Source organism: Zootoca vivipara, chromosome 2, assembly GCF_965207765.1.
Source record: "Zootoca vivipara chromosome 2, rZooViv2.hap1.1, whole genome shotgun sequence".
Taxonomy (NCBI): Eukaryota; Metazoa; Chordata; class Lepidosauria; order Squamata; family Lacertidae; genus Zootoca; species Zootoca vivipara.
The window spans coordinates 82,596,590-82,623,216 of record NC_142584.1 but is presented as its reverse complement, the minus strand read 5'-3'; the positions used below and the strand labels follow the sequence as shown (position 1 = coordinate 82,623,216).

General features: G+C 41.5%; 1 protein-coding gene across 3 annotated transcripts in view; it reads left to right on the top strand.

The window, feature by feature from the left end:
* The window catches only part of ABTB1 (ankyrin repeat and BTB domain containing 1), a 38,963-nt gene that overhangs the window by 8,394 nt on the left and 3,942 nt on the right, over positions 1–26,627 (top strand). For 2 of the 3 annotated variants that reach the window (XM_035106466.3, XM_088662342.1), the window contains exons 6-11: positions 665–710; positions 4,021–4,137; positions 14,687–14,802; positions 17,506–17,604; positions 18,311–18,478; positions 24,433–24,633. In XM_035106466.3, the coding sequence (XP_034962357.1) occupies positions 665–710; positions 4,021–4,137; positions 14,687–14,802; positions 17,506–17,604; positions 18,311–18,478; positions 24,433–24,633 (747 nt within the window). The remainder of the gene's footprint in view (positions 1–664; positions 711–4,020; positions 4,138–14,686; positions 14,803–17,505; positions 17,605–18,310; positions 18,479–24,432; positions 24,634–26,627) is intronic. The other variant, XM_088662341.1, reaches the window with a different exon arrangement.

Sequence of the window (26,627 nt, the reverse complement as noted above, 5' to 3'; positions counted from 1 at the left end):
CTCAAGCTTTGTTTTAACTAGAATAGTGTCTGCAGTTGGTGCTTGCTTTAAGGTTTCAGGTGCTAAGTCTAGACCCTGATTTACACATGCATCAGAATGAGACAATAGAGTGGACTCTACCACTTAAGACTGTGGGTGAGGATGTCATTTCAAATACATTAAAAAACATAACAATCAGCTAACTAAAAAAACCATTAAAAAGCAACTAACTTCCTGAATTGGCTCATTGAGAGGAAGTGGTTATGGGCTAATCCTCTCACTGCCATTCTCCTTTCTTCTTATTTTTTACTTACAGTGAATATTGTTAAATTTGGAACACTCAAAATGGGCTTCTGAGAGCAAACTGAGAGCTGGCATTGAGGAAAAGGGAGATACAGCTAAAATATTGCCCTTTTTGTTGCTTGCCTCTCCAGAGTTAGCACTACTGCAGAATCTCATGGGCCTTCATTACCTTCTAGTTTGAATATAGCCAATGGGGTACCCTCCATAAGTTGTTGTGGACTTCTGATCATTGACCTGACAGGCTGGGGCTGATGTGAGTTGGACTACAACTACAACAAACACCTTAGCTACTGCTATTCTAGCTTGTTTCTCATATCAGTGTGTAGTTCAAGCCATGGCAAAATGCAAGCTCTGTAAATAACCACTTTCATTCATTATATAGATCAACCCAGCTGCCTTTGGTTCCCTTCTCCAGTACCTCTATACAGGTAAATGTGGGCATGTGTTCTATTGTAGTGCTTACAATTGCTGCATTTGGATTCAGAATAACATATTGCCTATATCTATATACTTCACATAATTATTTCAAAACTCAGCTTGTCAGAAATGGCTGGGGTGACGTACTTTTTCTCTCTCTTGCAAGGACTATACTGATGGAAAGCAATAGGTCCTGGGGCATAGAATAACAGCATTGATGGAGAGGCATGGAACTGCACAAGTTGTGTTGGACCTTGCTAGAGCGAGATTATGGGAGATTGAGGTTCTTTTCTCTACCATCGTGCTTTTGCTTTAGGGTTAGCCACTCACCCACCCAAGCAACAATATTTTTTTTATTTTTTATTTTATTTTTTACAATAATTTTTATTAAATTTTCCATTTCTATGTTCATTACATTATATTCATTACATCTATCATGGCTTTAAATTCTTAAATTTCCAATCAAATAGAAAGAAAAGAAAAGGAGAAAAGAAAAGACAAGGAGGGAGAAACATAAAGCTAGAAACAAAAACCAAAAATATTATTAAGTCCAATTTCTATTCAACTTTATATGTTGGACTTCCATTCTTCTTTCTTCTGTCTTCATTCTGTCATCTTTCCCTTTTTCGCAGATATTTTCACAGTTCGTTTTAATTTTCTTCTCTCTTTCACAAATTATAAACATAACATTGAATATACATACAGTATATAACTGGCTTTTAGTCAATCATGTATTTACTATACCAAATTAATGAACTTTTGTGTCCTATGTTATGTTTTAATATTCATACCCTGTTATCTTATTGTAATAAAGTATTTTATAGCATCTAGTTATGAGATTGAATTCATTTTGCTAGTATTAATCCATTCAACACATCTTACTGATATATTTTTACATATTTCTTTTCATAGTGTTTCTTCGCCCTACTGTCAAGCTTTTGCTGTTGATTTTGTTTTTTCCTTGTATCCAATTTTTCCTACCACCATTCATCCACTAATAAAATTTGCTACAATTTCCAAACCTAAACAAACAAAAGCAAACAAACAAACCACAAAACTAAGCTAACCATTTCAATAGAAGGGACCCCGTTAGAGTCTCCCATCGTTGGTATTTATTGTCCATATAATCTATTAAAATTTCTTCTAATTTTCAAGAAGTTTCCACTTTCTTCTCAATCTTGGCATGAGTACCTGCTAAGCTTAATTTTCCATCCTCTTATCATTATATATATCTATACATATATATATATTTCCTGCTCAATTTCTTATTTATCTCTTATCAGGTTCCTCTACCACTCCTTGTATTTTCCCCAACTCTTTGTGGCTTCTTCCAAATTCCTTCATCTCCTGCTCTGTTTTAATCTTAAATTTTTCATCCTTGTAATAAAATAATACGCCTTCAGGGTACTCCCATCGAAACCTTATTTTGTTTTCAGTCAATTTTTTTGTCAATTCTTTGTAAACATTTCTTTTAAATAAAAACCGGTCTGGAATATCTCTGTACACCACAATTGGTTTCCCGTCTATATACCACTTCTCCTCCCTACTTTTCTTCATAATTGTATTTCTGACTTCTATTGAACTCAATGTTACTAAACAGACCCCTGGACATTTTTTTGATCTTGTTATGGGTGAGTTAGCCCTTATTCTGAATGCATTGGTTATCATATAATCAACTTCCTCTTCTTTCAAATCTAGCAACCTAGCAGTTTCTCTAATTAATTTACCCCTTAGGTTTTCCCCCTCCATTTCTGGGACACCGCTAAATTTTAAGTTCTTTGACCTTTCATTCATTTGAAGAAGCGCCAGGTTGTCCAACGTATTCTCCTGTGTTTTTATTATTTCTGTTATTTGTCCTTTCATTTTTTCCCCTTCTAACCTATTTCCTCTGACCTCTGTGTGTATCCTTTTTGTCTGCTCTTCAGCTGTCTGGATTTTATTTTCCAGTGTCTTTATTTGTCCTGATAGTTCAGTGCCCGAAAATGCCCGAAAATGTTGTCTCCCACCACCCAGCTGATGGATTTGTTTGTTTTGCAAGTGCTGTATCAAATGCAATAAAGGCACTGGCATTGCTAGTAATGAGTGACACAACTTTGTGTCTGGACATATTCCTGGTATGCCGCTCTGTTGCTCTAGTTACATTTACGTCTAAAAGCGCTATGGCATTAATCCCCTTTATTTCAGCAACAGTTTCTTGAAACGTCGAGCCTTCAATCTTAAACACACTTGTTTGGGAGTAAGTCTTTCTTGAATTCAGTGAGACTTACTCCCGAGTAGACGTGCAAAGCATTCTGCTGTCTAGAAGATTTGTTTGCTGGTTGGGCATTCCCACCAGGCACAGACTGTGCTAACATGTTTTTCTGCCTCTATTTGCATATGGCAATAGGGCTCCTCCCAATTCCAGAGCACAACTCTGGATTGGAGCTACCAAAGGAAACGCAAAGAATAAAAATTTGTCTTATTTTTGTTTGTTTTTAGTGAACAAAAGGTCCTTATCCTTATCCTTCACTAGACAATGGCCATATGTTTCTGGATGTTTGGGCACAGGAATATTTATGAATCTGGCTATTGAAGTTGCTCCTCTTTTTGCTTTTATGAGACAGGAGTACCTTGAAATACAGAAAGATACAGAAAGTGACACATGCATCTTTATTTAACATGTCGGACACGTGGATTAAACCTATAGAAGGGATTCTGGATTAGCCTTCTATACATTTGCTCATTGCTTTGGGCAAATGTATGTGGGAAAGTGGCATACCTATTGAAATAAAAGCTACATTATTGTAGTTATCAGAATTGATAAACTTGTATGTAACATTTCTTGGCTTTGTCATATGGAGACATGTGCATCCATATTTTTATTTATTAGGGTGATAGTCAACCAAGTTGTGTATCCATAGTCTATTTGTTTACTTAGGGTGGCATCCATCTTTGTCATATTCTTTGTAGACTGATTGCAATTAATGAACTCAAGTCTACTGATTTTAATAGGCATATACCGGTATCGCTGTTGGATGTCACCCTTACTACAATTTTGTACTGCTAATCCATTCAAGGTAGTTTGCAGTCTAAAATAATAAAGATGCAAAGGGTAAAAAAAAAATCAGAATATCTGAAAAGCAACATACATTATGGCTCAAAAGAAGTTGCTGTACTAGCTGTACAAGTGGTGTTCTCAAAAATATAAATGCAGTCCTTCCTTAAGTCACAGGGGGGTGCTGAAACATAAATTTGCAGCTGTGGATGTAAGGATGAATTTTACGTGTTGGTGAATAAATAGAGAGAATTGAAAGGGTCATTTGCTTTCTTTTCTTTTGCCAGGCCGTTTAGACATAGACGTAGAATATGTGAGCGACTGCAAAAGATTGGCAAAACAATGTCGGCTCCAGGATCTCATTGAAGACTTGGAAACCAAGTGTAAAAAGGTGCATGAATTTGGTAAGGTCCAAATTGCTCAAACTGGCACTTTATATAAGAAAATGGAAAATTGTCTTTTTTCTGAACGGCTTATATTAATTAGCTAAAAATTCTAGTAATAACTTTCTGTTCTGTTCCGCTCTTCTCCTGAAGTGCTCAAAACAATCACAATATACTATGCAGATAAGCAATTAACAATATGAAATATTCTTTAACATGGTATTATTATTATTTTCTTTCCATTTCTATACTGCTTTATAATTTAAAGAAAAAATTCTCAAACTGGTTTACAACAGATTAAAACATCAAATAAAACAATCCGGAATAAAGCATTAATGAAGAGAGTCAAAAAAATATCAAGTATACATTCAAAGCAATGTAATTAACAGGAAACTAAAATATTATCTTAAAGATTTCAAAATAAAATATTACAAAATAAGTCAACTACAGAATACACATTTAGTGCAGTGAAATTAACAAAAAGTTATCGTAGAATATGTGAATATTTGGAAGGGACTCCATGGTCCAACCCCCTGCAATGCAGGAATCTCAGCTAAAGCATCCATGACAAATGGCCACCCAACCTCTGCTTAAACCTCCAAGGAAGGAGAGTCCACAACTTCGCGAGGGAGGCTGTTCCACATTTCAATACTTAAACATTTCAAAAGAAAACATTACTATAGGAAGTTAAATATAATACGCACATTTAAAACTGCATAATTAGCAAGAGACTAAATTACTATCATAAACTTAGAACATACCTGCTCCTATTGCTGCCAGTCGTGCCCATGGTGGTTGGCAGGTGTGGAAGCTCAGGCTTGATGACTTGTACTAAGAGACAGCCAAGTTGGGCTCTGGCCTTTTCAGCAGCCCTAGCTTTTGTAGCTGGAGTCCTCCCTGCCTTCCCAGGCCAGGTAGAAAAAGGCCTGCAAGGCGGGGAGCGGGTCTTCCAGGATTCACAGCCAAGATGGGTCTCCAAGATGGTAAAATCAGTCAAGAGCAAGATCTAAAATTTCACAGTGAAAGCCCAACCAAACAAAAATGTCTTCAAATACATAGTGAAAAGATTTCCTGACTGGGGTATTCTAGAATTGTAGCACCCACAAAAAATGTCCTGCCTTCTGTAAGTTACCCAGTAGGTAATAGGGACTTCCAAGCTGATTTTAAAGCCCATGCAGGCTACAAAGTAAGTGTTCCTAATAGTTATTTGGTCTTAGGCCATCTAGGATCGTCTTCAGTGTCCCACATGCTGTACTGCAGTAGTCTATACAGGAAGTATTCAAAGTGTAAATAACAGGCCAAGTCTGTTGCTTTTAGAAACTGTGTAGGTCTTGCACTAGCATGGGCAAGGTCTTCAGGCTTCTGGGATGTAGGTGCAGTGACTAAGGAGAGTTCAGGTAGATTCATGTGCCCTTGATTTGGTGACAAAGTTCTGTCTCCATTGTACATCAAGTTACTGTGCTATACTAGTGGGTGAGTACTCTAATGGGGCATTTAATTGTTTTTGGCCTCAGTCCAGTATACCTGAAGCAGTGTTTCCACCCCCATCGTTCTGCCCGGACACTGAGGTCCACTGCCGAGGGCCTTCTGGCGGTTCCCTCATTGCGAGAAGTGAGGTTACAGGGAACCAGGCAGGGGACCTTCTCGGTGGTGGCGCCCGCCCTGTGGAATGCCCTCCCATCAGATGTCAAAGAAAAAAACAGCTACCAGATTTTTAGAAGACATCTGAAGGCAGCCCTGTTTAGGGAGGCTTTCATTTTTTTGTTGTAAGCCGCCCAGAGTGGCTGGGGAAACCCAGCCGGATGGGTGGGTTATAAATAATAAATTATTATTATTATTAGCATAAGCCTTTGCAGCATTCTTGTTTTCTAGAAAGAGTTGTGATATGTCATAACAGGGGCATATGGCTATGGTCCAGAAATCCGCTACTTGAATATTACCTGCCTGAGGACCATTCCCATGATCTGGAATATAAATACTTGGAATACTCACTTGTAAATGGCTTAGTTATCCATCTTTGTAGTGCTATATTCTGAAATGGTACATTATTTGTCACTGTCATAGTTTTAAATGTATTTTATTGCTGTAACTCACCCTGGGATTATGAATCAAGGAAGAACAGGCTAGATATCAAACTTAAATATTTAGTGGGGCTCTGGGCCATTTCTAAACTGGATGATATAGGTTGCAGAAAATGAGGCAAGCAAAAAATATGTCTCTAAACCAGATATGATTAATCTTGAATTGGATACTTGAGGAGCTCCCTCCCAGACTTAAATATATAGGTTGCTTGTTTGTTTTGTAAGGTTAACTGTGTAGATATCAAACAATAATTTATTGCAGTAATGCTTGATAGATGCTGATAGATATTTCACAGAACACCCTGTATGTTTTCTGCAAGTGTGTTAAGAATAGTTGAATTTCATATCCCATGTACATACCGGTAGTTTAATAAAAACCATGCTCTCATCACCTTAAAGAGATAATGAATAACTAATTTAGCTATATTTGTGTTAATGCTTGATTATATTTCAGTATCTCTGATTACATAGTTTTTCAGTTCTTTTATTTGAGGTTAAGCTGATTGATGCTAATAAACTCTTATTCCCAGAAATGCATAGTTATGATTTCTTAACGGATGGAAAAAGTCAGGCGGTTAACACAAGTTGCTTTGCTGCCTTGGTTGTGTGCTAAGACTACCACCTATTGTCATCCCTGCCCCCCCCCAAAAAAACAAATCCCCCCCCCAGTTCCATTGCACCAGGGGAAGTTGCTTTTTCTCTTGGACACTTTGAAAGGATAAGGCTGTCGTTTGTTTCGCAGCACTCATATTAGACATCAGAATTTAAATAGTTGGCCGGGCAGATCATAAATGTACACTTCTGTAGGTTTATTTTGTACTCTACTTCTCACCATTTGTGAGAAACCCTTAAGTGATGAAAGGAACAGTTTAGCTTGCTTCTATATGCCGCTGTCTTCAAAACTGAAGGTGCTAGAGCATCCTTTATTGACAATCCGCTCTTGAGATCTTCTTCTGCCACTGCTGCCATTAGTACTGGTAGCACTTAAGCTTTGACCCTGGCGTAGCTACCCATGTTGCAAAAACTGCAAAATATACTATATTCCATTCAGCTTCCCACTTTTCCCACTGGAGAAGAAGGAAGCATTTGGACTGGTGTCCAAGAGGTCCTTGCTTTCATGTGTGTGGACCATTGTTGGTGCTAAATGAATGCTAATTGTTGCTGCTGCCTTGTCCACTTTCTTGACACTTTATAAATGTGAGTTGATCTTACTGACGCTGCTGTCACCAAAAGCTATTTACTTTTGACTGACCACACTCACATTTGTATTACATCTGTTCCGAAATCTTACCATAATTATTGCAATATTGCTGTCATAGATTGAAAGATGCAGCCCATCATAGCGATCAGTTTCCCAGAAACTTGTGATAAAGTGCTTTACCAAAACTCATGACACAAATTGGTATTTTAAAAAAACTCTATGCCATAGACAACACATCTGGGGGGGGGGAGGTCTTGAGAGGAGGAGGCTGCCTCGCTCAGCTGTTCTGTTCTTCAGCTTGCACTTCATCTGCATTATCTAAGCACTTTAAGCAGAAAATTGCTATCTTCTAAATGAACTAGAAACTTCAAACAAAAGCATCTCCATAGATAGCCCTCTGAGAATGTTCTTTTTCCTCTTCTAGAAAAGAATATATTGCTGCTTCTTAGTGTCTCCTGGATAGGAAATATAGGCTGACTCAGTCCTCCTTGAAAGCAAATTGCATATGCTTTTGGTTTCTGAGTTTAAATTGGCACCAGGCTGCCACTTTTCCTTTGGAACGGTTCTATGAATGTACTTGAAACAGATTCTACAAGTTAAAAGTACAATAAACAAATTACATTCACCCACCAAGTATGGGAGAAATCTGTTCCTAACAACACACACACACACACACACACACACACACACACACAGAGAGAATAGTGCTGAGCCTTAACTTTGTTCACGTTGAGCCTGAAACAATTGCAAAACATAAGGAGAGGATGTTAACTTTCATTTGTAAAGGAACCAGACCTGCCACTAGGCACACAGGCATTCATTTCATCCATCTTAAGAACATGCTTCATCAGGCTAATAGTCCTTCTAGCTAGCACTACAGCATATTTTCCACAGTGGCCAGCCAGATGTTTCTAGGTTTCTACCAGCAGGATGTGAAGTCAACAGCTGCCTTCTGCCGATATATATATATATATATATATATATATATATATATATATATATATATATATATATAACATAAACACCACAATACTAATTTTATTATTTACACCCCGCCCATCTAGCTGGGTTTCCCCAGCCACTCTGGGCGGTTCCCAACAAAATATTAAAAACACAATATAACATCAAACATTAAAAACTTCCCTAAACAGGCCTGCCTTTAGACGTCTTCTAAAAATCAGGTAGTTGTTTATTTCCTTGACATCTGATGGGAGGGCGTTCCACAGGGCGGGTGCCACTACTGAGAAGGCCCTCTGCCTGGTTCCTGTAGCCTCACTTCTCACATTGAGGGAATTACCAGAAGGCCCTTGGTGCTAGACCTCAGTGTCCAGGCTGAACGATGGGGGTGGAGACTCTCCTTCAGGTATACAGGGCCAAGGCCACTTAGGGCTTTCAAGGTTAGCACCAAAACTTTGAATTGTACTCAGAAACGCACTGGGAGCCACTGAAGATCCTTTAGGACCAGTGATATATGGTCTCAGCAGCCACTCCCAGTCACTAGTCTAGCTGCCGCATTCTAGATTAGTTGTAGTTTCCGGGTCACTTTCAAAGGTAGCCCACGTAAAATGCATTGCAGTAGTCCAAGCTGGGGATAACCAGAGCATGCACCACTCTGGTGAGACAATCTATGGGAGGTAGGGTCTCAGCCTGTGTACCAGATAGAGCTGGTAGGCAGCTGCCCTGGACACAGAACTGACCTGCGCCTCCATGGACAGTTGTGGGTCCAAAATGATTCCTAGGATGCACACCTGGTCCTTCAGGGGTACAGTTAACCCATTCAGGACCAGGGAATCCTCTACACCTGCCCACCCCATCCCCCCCAAAACAGTTCTTCTGTCGTGTCAGGATTCAACCTCAACTTGTTAGCCGCCATGCTCCAACCGCCTCCAAACATTCACACAGGGCCTTCACTGCCTCACTGGTTCTGATTTGAAAGAGAGGTAGAGCTGGGTATCATCCACATACTGATGAACACCCAGCCCAAACCCCCTGATGATCTCTCCCAGCAGCTGCATGTAGATGTTAAAAAGCATGGGGGAGTGGATGGAACCCTGAGGCACCCCACAAGTGAGAGCCCAGGGGTCTGAACACTCATCCCCCAATACCACTTTCTGGACACGGCCCAGGAGGAAGGAGCAGAACCACTGTATGACAGTGCCCCCAGCCCCACTAGACGGTCCAGAAGGATGTCATGGCACCCAGGATTCAGCAATCATCCTGCCTCTGAAATTTGGAGTTCCCAGTTACTCCACGAGTTTGTTTAATCGCCTTCTGAATCATCACTACATCCTGTGGCAGTGAATTCCATAAACAATTCCTTGTTTTCCTTTTTCACTGTCCTGAATTCATTAGGTGACCATCCAATATCTTCTACAGGGAAAAATTCATGCACCTTCTTTGAAATTTCCTTACCCTCCTCCTAGCGATCCTTTCACATTTCTGTCATCTAGTTGCCCAACTGTCTTCCCAGATTTTCTGCTCCTATTTAAAAATATGTCTTAACACTTTTATAATAAGCTACAAATTCTCTTTTCTGCGCCTCATCAACTTCCACTTGTTTTGCCTGAATTTATGCTGTCCTCATTTGAACTAGACACAACTTCTTAAGGGAAGCCTTAATTAATTATTTAATCAATCAGTCAATCAATCTGTGTGATGTGCTTTCTCCAGAGTTTCTTTTAATGGGGATTAACATCCTAAAGAAACTTGAGCCCTTTGATTTTCCCTTCCAATGAATACCCTCATTCTTGCAAAATTAAGTTAATTCATGGTCAGATGTATCCCCCAAGAACTTCAGGCAGTTTACTCAGTTTAGACTCAGTTTAGAAGTGGACATGGGACCATACTTGGCAGTATTTGCTAAATACAAATGATCCCAGTACAGTTTGTGTTTTACCATTAAACACATGTTGCTTGAGTGTCCACGATCTTCAGCTGCTTTCCCATTTTTAATGCTCACCCAGACACATCATAGAATCATCTGCACCAGGGTCCCCCCCCTGTTTCTAGTTGAAAATATTCATTTACATGTGTTTATAAGTTTCAAAACAATAGATTGGGTGGGGTTATTGAGACTTTATTGAGGACCGAAGGAAGCTTTTTGTAGAGATTAAGTGTTCTGTACAATATGATTTAGTGCAGGCATAGGCAAACTCGGCCCTCCAGATGTTTTGGGACTACAACTCCCATCATTCCTGGCTAACAGAACCAATGGTCAGGGATGATGGGAGCTGTAGTCCCAAAACCTCTGGAGGGCCAAGTTTGCCTATGCCTGATCTAGTGGCTCTGTGCCAGCAGAGCTAATCTATCTCCCTTCCTCTTCTGTCTTCTACTATAACATAACCCCGATGTAGCTCCTCACAATTAACAAAGGAGGGGCAGGGAATTGTCATTTCCTGAGGTGTTGAGAAGTTGGTACTCTCTCATGTGAAGGAAAGAGTGAGAAAGAAACAGTCTTTCCTCCTACCCACCACCTTCATATGTTGGAGCAAAGTTTCAAGTGGCAAAAGGTATAATTTCACTATCTGCTGACAGTAATGGCGTATCTGTTGAAAGGCATTATATTGCCTGTTTAGAATCATAATTCTGAGGCATGTACTACTCGTTAATTTGGGGCAGGAGGGTTGGGAAGAAAGATATTGTACCGTGGCAGTCTTCTTTCACCCACCTCTCAATGTTGTGGTAAGATAACATCCCTGCGTAATCTGTAAAATGTCAAGAGCAGCAATTTCTTATGCCAATGTGAGTCACCTGAGATTTGGAGACAAGTTCTAAATCCATTGAGTCACGCTTGTCGTACCACCTCTTGTTCTGATGCAGAGGCAACTTAGCCAGCTCAGGAGTAACTTCCTTTTCTTGCTGAACTCCCAAGTGTAAACCAATGAAGACTTTTTGTACATTGCTAACTAGATTATCATGGCATGAGCTTTCGGCTCTTGGTTACAAAACCTCTTTCCACGATAAACCACTTAATACCAAAGGTGCTGAAATAGCAGTTTTGTTCATATTATTATAAACAAGTTCTCTGTATTAACAAAAGATATAAATAACATTCCCTAAAATAAAGACTCATGTGAGCTGGGTGTAGGAGGAGGAGACAAATAACACTGTGTAATGAATCACAAGCTGAAATCAATATGGCATCATAAATACATACTACTTGTTAATGATTTAGTATTGATCACAGCAGCTTGCTTTACTGTACCAAGCTATTCAGGTGCTCCTTCTTCATACAGCAAGGCTTTGGAGACTCATAACATGTAGGCAGCACTTACAGTAAGAAAATATATACTGTATGTGTACATATATAGTGCATGTAGTGCCCAGACATGCACTAAATGACCACTTCTTCATCAAGAGTTATTGATCTATTCCCTTACTTTAATTCTTGAAATGGCTATGTAATATGACCAACAAGGAAATGTTCATAGATGAATGGCTGTGTTAATATGAACAACAAGGGAAAAGGAGCCAGGAGCCTCATACTTGCATGCTTCCTCCTTCTCTCATAGCAGAGAAGTGGATTTAAGCAGAGATTAGTTTCACTTTCCACAAAACATGGCTTGCTGTTATGAGCTAGAGATTGTTCTTTAAAACAAGCTCTGGTTAGTCTTTGAACAAGCCAGCTTCAAACCATCGTTTATGAAACTACAGTTGTGTTATACTATGGTTTCCAGTTCATACATAACAGCAAAATTATGGTTTAAAGCAAATTCTGGTTAGTTTATTTTTTTAAAAAAATAAATAAATTCATTTTATAATAAGACATCATAAAACAAAAACAAAACAAATACATCACAGAACAAAAAATAAAAATAACAAAAAAGAAACACTTATCAATATTTTTAACCTCATATTTTACTTAACATTGTCTTAAGGACTTCCTCAAATCCCACCCTTCTGATTTTCATTTTTTAAAATTATTTTTATCCTTAGCAGTTTTCATATGTCCAAATTTCAACCATTACCATCTAAACCAACCATTATTTTCAGTTATTCATATTTCCAAAACATTATTCTTTCTCTCTCTTTTTAACTTATTATCAACCTTCTCCTATCCCCCCCCCCTCCCCAGGCCTCCTCCTGCCACGAGAAGGTCCCAGGGTGAAAGGACAGTCGAAGGTGATCCATTTTATAATTAGACTTCCCCCCCCTGAACCTCCCCCTGCCACCAAGAGGCTCTGTATTCTGGTTAGTTTAAGCAAGCCAATTTCATTAACCATATGGTTTGAAGTTGGTTTGTTTCGAAACTAACCAGAGCTTGTTTTAAACCATTATTTCTCATTTGTTCATATTGCCAGGTCAGGTTCCCTAGAAAGGGAAACTAAATTCTGATGAACTCATTCTCCAAACCATGCAGGAATAGTGAGCATGGTAGCTCAAGACAAGGGGAGGGGAATGTCTGAGCGTCCCAATAGATCCTTCCCCCTCTTGGATTCTATGCTGAACCATGCTTTAGTGTCGTGTGCAAACTAGGCCATTATTTCCATATTTGTAAGACAGGCTTCCTTTAGGAGATTCAGTTAATTGCCAGGGCAGATACAAGCTCCGTTCTGATCTCTCCCAACATTGTTTTTGTGGTGTATTCCTCCCCCACCCCTTTGGACCATTACATCAAGTGCCGGCTTGTTTTCATGCAGTGGAGTGGCTTGGTGCCCATACAGTAAAGCAATCCTTTATTTCTTAAGAGTATTTGATCCCCTCAGCATTTATGAAGGCCCATCCAACCCTAAGCCACCCAGAGTTTGGGAATGCGCAGCACCACTTGACATTTTTTTATTTTATTTGTTGTCCTTATGCTAGGAGGGTGTTCAAATATTTCCCCCCTTTTGAAGAGAAGCTCACTATAGTAGCAATCCTACTTGGCATTTGTATTGCCTTTTTGAGAATTCAGGGCACTCTGTTTTACATTCCTTCTGCAGTCCTTGGAACAACCCCGAAAAGTGGGTCAGTGTGAGCCACCGCACTACAAAGCTGAAGGCAGTGGCTGATGTAAAATTGTAGCCAGAGTTTTTACAACTTGCATGTTTAACCAGTGCACATCAATGCTTTGTTGTGGTTTTAGCATGTAGGAGAGAGATTGGGAGTGAACAGTGTCCTTCCCAAAGAATCATGCTAAATGATTATAAGCTGCCCGAATTCTCTCTCTCTCTGCTCCCCGTAGATGTTGGATCCCTAGGGTAGATAGAGGAGTTCTGTTTAAAGGCTTATTCCAGAAATGTCTAAGCGGTTGCATGGCAATTACCAGGACAGATGTGTTACAGTGTTTTTTTCTGAAACACGCTGAAAGACTCTGAAAGTCTCTTTCACATGTCCATGAACACCCCCAAAGAGGTCACTATGGAACAGGGATGCAAGGATCCTGAAGGCTTCCAGGCGTTGTTGGACTTCATCTGCCATAATCCCTGACTATTTGACATGCTGGTTGGGCTGATGGGAGCTGGAGTCCAGCAACGTCTGGAGGGCACCCATTGGTTCTCCCACTTCTGATCTGGAAGGAGTTTCATATTCATTAACCATATCAAGATGTGTAATTTAATACCAGCATCTTCATGGGGATGTGAATGCTGCTGAAGAGAACCTTTCTTGTTTGTCTGCCTACCACATGTAATCTGTTTAATGTATGAATGTGTGATGGGTGGTATCAATAGAATTTGTCATTTTTAAAACGCACATGTCCAGTTGAATTGCTACATGTTGTTGGGCACTGATAACCCCCCCCTTAGCTGTGGTATTGGTGGTATGTGCATTGGTGTCTGATCACAGATATTAATTTGGCAGAGCATGTGCATACTCTGTGGTCTTGTGGGGAAGATGGCTATGTGTGGAAGATGGCTATGTGTGGAAGATGGCAAATAAGAACTTCCCTTTGGCTCTCATGATGACTTTTTGGCCAACTAGTAGGCATGATTCCCCCCTCCCCTCCCCCCAGCAGTGTAGTCATAATTCTAAATCTCAAAATGCATGCAGATCTCTTACAAAGGGCCTACTGCTCTGCAAAAGCAGTAACAGAAGCAGTTGTGAGCATGAGTTTTGTGTGGGAAAAGTCTACTTGTTTTTCTGTAGCCAGAGCTTTTCAAAGAAGGAGGGAAACATAATGCTTAGCAGTCTCTTCCATAATTTTTTTTAATGCTTCATTCATTTGCCTAACATTTGCATATAAGAGGTATGGGCCATCCTTGAATTTTAAAATATCCCCAGATATCTTTAACAATCACACTCCCAAAAGGATGTCCATATAGTCTTCAGGATTCTATACTTTGGAATATTTTTTTTTTGCCTCTTCCAGTTTCTTCCAAGCCAGGGACCTGTGTGAAGGTGCTGACGATTGAGCCCCCAGGTAACTCACGGCTACAGGAAGACCTGGCTCTGCTAGCAGACTGCGCCCTGCCAGCCGAACTCAGGGTAGGAAGTATATGTTTTTCCCTCGCTCTTCTTGCAGGGTCCTTCCAGTTAAGCCCTCAGGAGTCCTGCACTCCGCTAGGGTTGACCGTTGACAGCTCCTGCTTCCATGGTGTCAGGGCACCAATCTTGCTGGATTCCCTTACATCTACTCCTTTCTGCTCCCTCTCAGGCATCCACGTTGCTGTATGAAAGAGGAGATAGTTGCGCGGAATATCTGCATGGGAGCTTTCATGCCCCTCTGTACTTTTGGTACATGACTGAAAGTGTGTGAGAGAGGTTCCCCCAATAAAAATAAAAATGACAGGGGTGGTCTGCCTTGCTATGTCTGGGCTATTCCACTCTCTTACAGCCTGTTATTCTCCTATATTTTGGTAGTGTCAAAGGGAGGTGGCAAATGCCATGCCTTGTTTGGTCCCGAAGCAGCCATTTGTCTTCTTTGCTCTTGGGAGTCCAACATACTGTGGTCTCTCTCCATGAAGGAATACTCTAGATTTGGCCTGTTCCATCGTTGGTCTTCTGTAAGAGTGTGGCGAAACTATCCTGACGGTCTCAACTTTCAGGAGCGCCTATGACCGGAACATGAAATGTGGTGACATATAAGCTGGGCATTAATTAATAGCACTGCTCAGATCATTTTATCGTAGAAGTCCTCAACTCTTGGTCAAAAGGTCTTACTTTCATGGGAGAGTGTTTCTGGCCTCTAACGATATGAAAACAATGAGGTGGGGGAGATAAGGGTGCGCTGCATGTATCTTGACCTTCTGTTTCTACTTGCTTTGGTGTTAGGAATGTGATTCTTGGATATTTTGGATTCTGAGTGCCAGATTATCCTGCTTTATTTTCCCCTGGTGCAACATGGTTGCTTTTTTTTATGGCTTGGCACTTGGCCCATTGCAACACGATGCAGATCATGGCTGCAGGAAGTGCTCTTATACTGTACTTAGGCTTTCTGTTGCATGTTCTCGAGGAGCTACAGACCCAACCTAGCATCCCTGTAGTTACCCTCCATAACATTTCAGAGGAAGTCTTCATCAGGGTCCTCGATTACATCTACAGTGATGACAGAGGTGAGAACACAAACTACAGAATAATAAAAACCAAAAAAACTAACCACAAACAAACATTTACTCCTGGCACCTGAGCTTCCCTAAGGAGAGCACCCCACAAGCGGAGAGCCAGCATGGAAAAGTCTTCTTCTCATGTTGCCACCCTCTGGACTACTCTCAGAGGGGCCCATGAAGAAGGGCCTTAGATGATGATTGCAGGGTCTGCGTCAGTTCATGTGCACCTTCCCTCAAATAGTCAACCTCTTGTGATGTTTTTTCCTAAAAAACAACAACAACAACCACATCGGATATAATATTCCCTGTACAGGATTATAGTTGTTTTTAGCACTTTATATAAAAAAGAAGAAGTTTGTTTTTCCACTCTTTGCCGAAATATCGAATATCGAAATTTGGCATACTTACCCGCCCAGCTTTCTTTCATGAGGCTTTGGTCCATGCCCAGATTATCATGTTTCCTCAAGATTAGTCATTGAATATGTTGTGTTTTGGTTTGTGTGTTAATCTTCACTGTCTAAAACAGGCATCCCCAAACTGCGGCCCTCCAGATGTTTTGGCCTACAACTCCCATGATCCCTAGCTAACAGGACCAGTGGTCGGGGAAGATGGGAATTGTAGTCCAAAACATCTGGAGGGCCGAAGTTTGGGGATGCCTGGTCTAAAACAACAGGAACAAGAAGACAAAGCTGCTGTTTGTCCCACAAATTTTGTTCAGTGAATAACTGACAGCAGCTGTGTATATCAGTAATATTTGGGAACGATCAATAATCTCCTAAGACTAAATGTAAACATCCCTGTCCTACAGTTCACTTACTATTCTTTAAAAACAAATCATTGTAATCTCAGTTCTCTGCATTTTACTGTGTTAGCCTGATTTGTTTTTCAGACCCCATCGACAGCAAAACGCCATGGTGGTCAAATTATACACTGAAATCCCAAAGCCATCTTTTCTCTCCCCAATCCCCGATCTATAGTTATTACAGCTCTACCTATTAGGAAAATAGGTATAAATGTGTTTAATTTACTACTTAAGGAATTGTCATGTGTTAATTTTTATGCCCTTTACTCTTATCTCTTAATGTAATAAATCTCTTAATGTAATAAATCCTGGAATCAGGATGCAAATTTAAGAGAGATTTAGATATTGTAAACTTCTGTATATTCATCTTCTTGCCCAAATTATTGTATACATCCTGCTCTGCAGCTCTAATGTTTTGAAAGTTGTTATTACTGATGGCCTTATTTGCTAGATTCACTGAAATGAAATAAAAAACTTCTTTAATAAGTAGAGGTAATTGTCTGAATGCATCCTCGGTCTTACAAAGCTTGGTTAATGCCTTATGAGAATACTTTAGGATTTATTGCTTAAGTACAGTCACACCTCGGTTTAAGTACGCTTCGGTTTGAGTACTTTCAGTTTAAGTACTCCACGGACCTGTCTGGAACGGATTAATCTACTTTCCATTACTTTCAATGGGAAAGTTCACTTCAGGTTAAGTACAGACTTCCGGAACCAATTGTGTACTTAAACCGAGGTACCACTGTATACAGGAATGTTTCTGTCTGGTGATAGGTATTTATTTTAAAAGGGGTCCTAATACAGAAGGTGTCATAACAATTTCCCCCCCTGTTTGTATAGGTAGGTTTTGGAGAGTTGCCGTTTGATAGCACTGACAACTTTAGCAGCTGTCCTGATGTTTGTTTCCGGGTGGCAGAATACAATTTCTTGTGTCACAAGGTATGTATTTATAGTGACTTGCTTGCATCTTCCAATTTGGCACATACCAAGGTATATTTCTAAAACCAGACATATTTGTAAGACTACATTGGGCGGGGGGAGGGGCAGAGCAGGGATTCTAAGGAAGTCCTCACTGCAATTCATGAGCATGCTGATTGTCTAGCACACAACATATACAACAGAATCCTATGCCTGCCTACTCAGAAGTAAAATAGAAGTAAGTCGCACTGAGTTTTATGGGACTTAGTCCCTGGTACGAACTTTCCCACTGTCTCTTGGGGGTGATTGGTATTAAATGTTTCTGCCTGACTGCTTTTCGGAGCCACATGGCTGCAGTGCTATGTGACACTGAAGACTATTATAGAGCCTCCACCTGAAAATGAGAAGCTCACCACATGCCTTTTCATGTTCCCAGGTCTACTAAATGAGCTAGTGTGAACTGCCAGTACCTGCTATGCTGGGGCCAGTAGTTTGAGCACATGTGTAGCTGCATAAGTTGAGAATTGCCTGTATGTTTCTATGTGCTTTAAATCACTGATATGTGAGCTGCCTTAGACTCCCTTGAGACGTAGGGCAGGATGTAAATGTAATAAATAAACCTTAGAAAGCTAGGAGGGTCAATAGAAATCATTCATATCTGGTTGCTCTCCTGGTGTGCAGGGCAATGCTGAGCCAGGGAGATTCCTGCTTTCTCCTCTTCTTGCAGGCATTTTTCTGTGGCCGCAGTGACTATTTCAAAGCACTCCTAGAGGATCACTTCTCTGAAAGCGAGGAGCTGCAGACTCAACCTAGCATCCCTGTAGTTACCCTCCATAACATTTCAGAGGAAATCTTCATCAGGGTCCTCTATTACATCTATAGTGATGACACAGAGGTGAGTTTTCCATTTTCACCCTTTTTGAGCACAGCCCATTTCTAGAACGTTCGTTCTAGCAAGGACTGCTGTGGTCCTGGGAGAAAAGTGCCAGAATTGCCACTGTGTGGTGGGAACAGAGTGTTATTTAATGAAGCCTGTTAACCTGCAAATGTTCCAACCATGGGATAAAAGAACCCTATCTTTTCCTGTGAAATCATAGAATCATAGAATTGGAAAGGGACCCTTAGGATCATTAGTCCAACCCCCTGCAATGCAGGAATATGCAGCTGTCCCATATGGAGACCGAACCTGCAACTATGGTGTTATTAGCATCATGCTCTAGCCAACAGCTGTTATGCTTACCCTGGATTTTTTACTTATCTTTCACTGCATATTAATAAAAAGGTAAAGGGACCCCTGACCATTAGGTCCAGTCGTGACCGACTGGGGTTGCAGCGCTCATCTTGCGTTATTGGCCGAGGGAGCCAGCGTACAGCTTCCAGGTCATGTGGCCAGCATGACACAGCCACTTCTGGCAAACCAGAGCAGCGCACGGAAACACCGTTTACCTTCCCGCTGTAGCGGTACCTATTTATCTACTTACACTTTGAAGTGCTTTCGAACTGCTGGGTTGGCAGGAGCTGGGACCGAGCAACGGGAGCTCACCCCATCGCAGGGATTTGAACCGCTGACCTTCTGATCAGCAAGCCCTAGGCTCTGTAGTTTAACCCACAGCACCACCCATCACCGTAAAAAGCCATGCAGCAGTCCCTTGCTGGTTCAATAAAACATTTTCCCCATTTACTTGCCTTTTCTAGTGGGTCTTGCGTCCCTCCCCCCCAAAATGCTTGAATTTTATTTGAGGTTAGATGTGAACTTTATTTACAAGACTGCAGTGCAGCCATCCGTAAATGACAAGAAACAACCACCATGGATAAAAATATATCCTAAGTCAACATGTCTCTCATACTGACTGGTTTCTTGCCCCCATGTGGTACATTTTTTCTGATGCCAACTGGGAGTACTCACTCATCTGAGGAATTCTGTGACGGCACTAGAATACATAGGGCGGTCAATCTGCCACTAGGGGGCAGTGCCAATACACAGTGAACTGGCTAGAAATGCACTGTTTTCTCCTGTTTGTACTGCTGCTTGTCTCATTCAGAAGAAAAGGCGTGGTTGCACTTTTCCCAGAAGTCCTAATCTAGATTGAATACAGGAGTGTGTGAATCCTGCACTCGTTGCACAGGACTTGGCATAGGATGCTTAAGGAATTGTTGAGTGTGTGTTGTGTTTTGAGTAACCAGAGGGTCTCCAAAATGTAGGAGATGCAAAACTTCAGGGTGGTGTCCATGCTGTCAAAATGGTTACAGGCATTTCCCTGTCGACCAAAAGTTGCTCCCTGTGGAGCAAAAGTGTTGCTGCTGTCAGCATCAGCAGTCTGTTGTGGTGCTGTCTAAGCAAGTGAGTGGCGAATCTGTGGGAAAAGGAACACGGCGGCAGCAACACTCAGCAAGAACGGCTTGGGGGATGAAGCCATCACTGAAAGAAAGGCTTGTCAAATGTCTCGTTAATATCCTGAGAAGTGCATATGCATTTTGGCTGCAGTCTCCCGTCAGCTTTAGGACTGACAGGTGAAGTGGGAGGTGGTAATCTCATTCCCAAGGAAATTGAATCCCTGTCATGCAGTGAGCAAGCTCCAGCTCACTGCTCTGAGCTCAGAAATGCAGCAAACTGGAAAGCAAGAGCACTTTCAGAACTGAAAAATAGCTGCAGCATTCCCTCTCCTCCAGCAGAATTATACACTGGCTGGCTCTCTCAGAGCTGCCATTTGCCTTCTTTTGTGTGCTGTTCCTTTAGAGAGCAGTGGCTGGGGGACCAAATATTGCTGGACCCCATTGGTTGTGCTGGCTGGAACTTGTGGGGGTGTGACTGAAGGCTATAGGTTCCCCACTCCTGCCTTAGTATACTTACATGTTGCGCTGGGGGGGGGGAGAGAGAGAGAGAGACTGAGAGCCATCTTCAGCTAGTTGTTGCCCCTAAATCTCATTGCATCTGGAAGGCATTTTACACTGTAGGGAAATGAGGCACTAAAGGATAGAATGTAGTGAGAGCACACTTTGCTCTGCAGAATACTCTCTGAAACCATGAATCTCTTTTCCCCCCTTGATCTGTCGTCCTGCAGGGCAAGAAGCAAAGCTGCCAACCAAGCCATCTGTCCTTGTTTTCTTTTAGATAGCTAAGGAACTCTTGAAACAATTATCTTCTTCTTGACACACACACACACACACACCATCCCTTGCTTTAAGGCTAGGGAAGTTTCTTTTAAAAATCATGACACATACACAAGCATTCCTGTTCTTCAGTAATTCCAAAATTTGGGTATGGATTACTACTGAACTTCTTTGCATCTCAGATGTTACTTTTATTAATTACTTTCCCTTCACCATAACATCCCACGGCAGGTCACAACAATTTAAAATAAAATACTAAAACCAGTTTAAAGCAAATACCGGTAGGATGGGTCCTATTTAAATGCATATGTCAAGTGTCAAAGGTCAGAGGTGCATCTTCATCAGCATATGATGAAAACTGCACTCACCACTGTGAGGAGGGTATTCCACAACTTAGGGGCTGACACAGAGAATGCCCTCTCCAGTTCCCCACCCCTGCTGAACCTCTGAAGGCAGTGGAATGACCAAGAGGGCCCAATAGAGTTTGCAGGAAAGGAGGTGGCATTTCCAGTATTTGGGATCTAAGACATTTGGGGCTAAAACACTGAAATGAGCACCTTGACTTGGGCCTGGAAATGAAGTGGTAACTAATGCAGCTGTTTTAAGACAGGGTTCTACAAGTTCCAAATGCGACCCCAGCCAGTAATGTGGCTGACGCACTTGGGCTAGCTGAAGTTTCCAAGTGGTCTTCAAGGGCAGCTGCTTGTAGAGTGCAATAATCCAGTCTGGAAGTTACCAGAGCATGGAGTACAGTGGCCAACATATCTTTCGCAAAGTTGACTGTAGCTGGCAAACCAGTCAGAAACAGCTGGCAAGCCAACACCCTTAGCCACCAAGGCCACCTGGACCTCTAGGGACTGTGTTAGATCCAGGTGCAGACCCAAAGTACAGAATTGCTCTTCCAGGGACATGCAAGCCCATCCAGACCAGGCTGTCTCACATATTCACTACTGTAGATTCACTGCTCAGAGGTATGAATCTGTCTCCCTATATACTCCACTTAGAAGTGGGATCTTTTTTTTTTTTTTTGTTTCTATATTTTCCCATAGGCTAATGTTCATGGGAATGGCCTCCAAAAATGTCCAGAAACTTCTGCTGGTGACTGGTATTGCAACTGCTCCTTGTAAAAAGGGTACGATAGAAGTGTGAATAGTAATAACCAGGGACAGGGTGTCATGAGCATTTTATGCCACTGCCAAAAGAGCTGTATTGCCTCCTCCTTGGTTACTGGGCTCATTTTTACCTATAAAGTTCAGCACAACCTGGGACTGACGCGTCTGAAGCAACCTTCTCCACATGAACTGACCCAGCAGTGAATTTCCTTGCCTGTCTGAGACCCTTTCCTGGCTGCTCCCTGCCTTCTGAGGTTAGGTGGCTGGAGAGAGATTGCTTTGACAGGGGTGACACACACATTCTAGAATTACTCCCTGATTTGTTTCTGGCACTTTTTGCTATTGTCTCTTAAGCACTAGATGAAGTTTTTCTTGCTCTGTTAGGCTTTTAATGACACCTGCCTTGCCTTTTTATGCTATCTGCTTCCCCCGGCATGTGTCTTTGTTTTCAATGGCTCTTCGTTTTGTGCCATCTGTTGCTGTTTTTATTTCATGGTTGGCCACCTTGAAACAATTCTTTTTAAAAAGGTACACAAGTTACAGTGCTAAAATGTGGCCTGTACATCTGTACTCTCCCTAGGTTCACTTCCCTCTGACTTTGGTTTTAGTCCTCCTCCTCCTAAATAATTTCTTTCTTTCTTTCTTTCTTTTTAAAAAAGACACATCTCTGGTAAATGTTTGCCATGTGAAGAAGTTTGAAAATGCAGTGACTGAGGGGGGAGCTGAACAGTGCAAACTCTTCATCCTTGGAATAGCAGTAAAATGGGCAAAAGCAATAGACCTGTGTATCAGACATTCAGGATTTTCTCCAAACACTTTTTTGAAGAAACAAATAGGGAGATCTTCCCCTCTGAGCCCTGTACAATGTTTAGCTTGTTAACGCCAGACTTTATAATGCCTACAACAACTGGGGCTGGCTCTGCTTTGAAGCAGAGTGAAGCAACACACTATGGGTGGTAGTGGTAGAGAAGAAAAGAGGCCATAGTTTGGTGTCTGAAGAATGGAATGCAGAAAGAAAAAAGTGTTGGTGGGTGCCATTTAGGCTGTTCTTCAGGCAGCAGAATGCCCTGGGTTAGCATTGACATAATGAGTTGTCATATTTGTGTACGGCAGTGGAAATAGCAAGGCTCTTGGCTGTAATGGCCAGTTAACTGTGCTGTGCCAGTTTACTATACTATAGTGTTCTTCACAAAGAATAATAATTTAGTTTAGTTTCTTCAGTTCTTTTTTTAAAAAAAGATTTTCTTGGCTTACAAAAGTACATGCCTTGTCTCTTTAGTTTCTTCAGTTCTATGTAACTAAAGTCCAGTAAATCTTTGCAGAGAATCCACTAGAGCATTGCTGCTTACACTTTCAAACAGCAGGAAAACTACTTGCTATGGGCCTCCTAGAATCATGGAATCATAGAATTGTAAAGCTGGAAGGGACCCTGAGGGTCATCTAGTCCAATCCCCTGCAGTGAAAGAATCTCAGGTTACTGACACATGGTCCCCATTAAATGAACATCAAGGATTTGAACTGATGAGGCAAAGAGGAAAGGCAAAGTCATATTTGTCTTGGTGTTATATTTTGGAACTGCCTTGTGCTTGCTTGAATGAGTGGCTTAAAAGTGTCTGGGAGGAGGAAACGTCAAAGCCACGCAACTCAAACCATAGCAGTGAACTTGCAGTAAATATTAAGACAAATTTCCTGGGCCTAGATTTTTGGGAAGAGGGTGATTGCAGGGGCCAAGGAGCTGATGGAGGAGAGGAGTATTATCTATTGCACCATTGCACACTGGCTGTGTCCACATGTTTCCTCGAAACAAATAATGAGCTCAGTTTTTACTGACACGATAACAAGCCCAAGACTTGTGGTTTGTTGCTTCCAGTATTGTGTGGCCAGGAGCAGGAGAAGAGTGAAATAGGAACTTACAGGTATTAGACCATAGTTAACTGGCTTAGTGAAGCATACGAACAAGGTCTTTTAAGTCACTTGCCTTCAGCAAAAGCTCTATGAATGGCACATCCCAACATAATGCACACACAGGCATTTGTGGAAATAATTACTAAAGATGACCCAGCACTGGATTTAGTACAGGTGGTTCCCCTGTACAGGGCACCAAGGCGAGGGGGCGCAAAATGATGATGATGATGATTTAAAAACCTATATTTATATGGGTGCTTACTGAAAAAAATCCATTAAAAAAGCAAGTGTAGCAAAATGAATTATTGTGAAAATAAGAAATATTTAGATACCCAAGGCTATCGTAGAGCATCTTAGTGATGACTTCTGTGCATTGTCAGGATATATCATATCATATCCAGACAGAACTGCACTTGGTGACTGACCTGCAACTGAAGATTTAACCAGGCCTGAGAATTTTTCAGCAGTGGTGTTGTAAAATATTTTCACTGGTATGGGTTTGAGCTGGCAAAGCTAAGTCTTGTGTGTGAGTGTTTGATTTAGTTGTGCTTGTGCCTAGACTTTTAAACTAGTTATAAACTTCAAGTCTTTGGGCAGAATATAAATAAATTGCATTTAATCTTATAAATGAGTGTCATTGTTGCAGTCAGATATGATTTCCAGGCAAGGTTTTAGTTTTGATACCGAGCCCAATTTGATGGATGCCCTTTTGTCACGGCAGCTGTCTCCTGATAATGCCTACGAAGTGCTTTGCGTCGCAGACATGTACCTGTTACCTGGGCTGAAGCGTCTTTGTGGGAGGACTTTGGCCCAGGTTCTCGATGAGGAAAGTGTTGTCAGCATCTGGAAGATCGCAAAGCTGTTTCAGCTGACCCGGCTGGAGGACCAGTGCACAGAGTACATGGCAAAGATCATTGAGAAGGTAAGGAGGGGAGTTTTCCCTAGGGGTGGGTTGTATGCAGCAGTCAACAAGTAACCAGCGTTCATCTCTCTCAAGGCTTTTAAAGACTGATGGTCTAAACCACTGAAAGTCAGCGATTCAAATCCCCGCAACAGGGTGAGCTCTCGTTGCTCGGTCCCTGCTCCTGCCAACCTAGCAGTTCGAAAGCACGTCAAAGTGCAAGTAGATAAATAGGTACCGCTCCGGCGGGAAGGTAAACGGCGTTTCCGTGCGCTGCTCTGGTTTGCCAGAAGCGGCTTAGTCATGCTGGCCACATGACCTAGAAGCTGTACACCGGCTCCCTCGGCCAATAACACAAGATGGTCAGGGGTCCCTTTACCTTTATGCATAGTTGCCCACATTTCTTAAAAACAAGGCATCATGTTCTCTGTAGAAGAGAGTGCCTGTAGAACAGCAAGGGCTGTTTACGTGGAGGACTGTGGATCATCTGCTTGCCTGAACTAGTTGCTTGGTTAGTTTATTTGAAATGTGAGGATTTTCAGGTGCAGAAGTAACACACAAAAGAGCTCAGTATCCTAAGTAGTCCTAAAATATGGTGCCACAGTTTGCATTTTAGAGAAAGTTCTCATACATATCAACTTTCTGTTGATATGTATCAACTGTAGCAGATTCAGTCTATTTCTTCTTTGCTTTGTGGTAAATGACTTTACTGTAAGCTTCCATGGAGGACCAATGGCCTAATAGTACAAGCCATATCTTCTTGTACCGAATCTTGGTTGCAAAGATCAGTTTGTCCCACAACCCCACCAGGTTGTACCTTAAGCATTAACTGCTACATGCAGACCTCTGTTATCTGCAGAGTACATACATCGTCTCCCCAAGAAATGCTTAGGCAAGGATTATTTGAAATATCTCCCAACTAAATTGGTGCAGAAATCTAAATTGTGCTTTAACTGGACAGTAATAACATGCATTTATGCCAATGTTTGCCCCAGGAGAAGAGGAAGAGTGCTGCCTTCTCTCCGTCTCCTCTCCTGCTTGACCAGTTGTAGTATTGACAGTCCCATACTACAGTCCCATGAACACAGGTTCACAGTCTTGCCTCTGCTGGGCATTTGGGAGCCCGGTCAATTCACTGTTTTTTATTTTATTTTAATGACTCTAATTCGCACACCCACACAAGTTGCAACGTTCTTAACAGGCTTTGAGAAAGGTGTGAAATTCTTTCTTGACTGTGAAAGCACATTGAAGAAAATGATTTCTTAACAGATCCTCTTATACAAAAGTACCTCTCCCATTTTTTTCCAGTGAAAACAAGCAGGGAAGTGGTTCTTAGTGGGGAGCCCTTTGTTAGCGAAACAAAAATCAGGACTTGCCATTTAACTGCACCAAGGATTCTGTTTTTCCTGCACCTTCGTTGTGCTAGTACAATAGGCCATCAATGTTTTTTAGATGCAGAATTTATATTGGAATATAGAGGCATAGGCCTATGCTTTTTGTAGCCTTTGGTGGGTATCCTATTTCATCAGCCTTTTTTGCTTCTGTGAAAAATTGTTACAATCTCCTGTTCCTGCTTTACAAGGTATGGGAAGCTTTGTTAAATGTTTGAGCAGTACCCACAAAGGCGCCGGACTGGGACAGCTAGTGAAGAAGTTGACTAAGATTGCTTAGATCAGGCATCCCCAAACTGCGGCCCTCCAGATGTTTTGGCCTACAACTCCCATGATCCCTAGCTAACAGGACCAGTGATCGGGGAAGATGGGAATTGTAGTCCAAAACATCTGGAGGGCCGAAGTTTGAGGATGCCTGGCTTAGATTAAGGGGGTGCTATGTAATGGCTAAAACACCAGTTCTAGAGTGACCTTGTGTTGGGTAAATTTTTGTTTCTGAGGTTAAATAGTTCAGTAAATGATGGGATGGAAGGGAGCAAGAGGGATGGGTGGTTCCAAACAGAAAGCCTTTGTGTGGTAAACATGTTTTTTTTTAAAGGTTTCAGATAGTTGCGCTGCCATTTT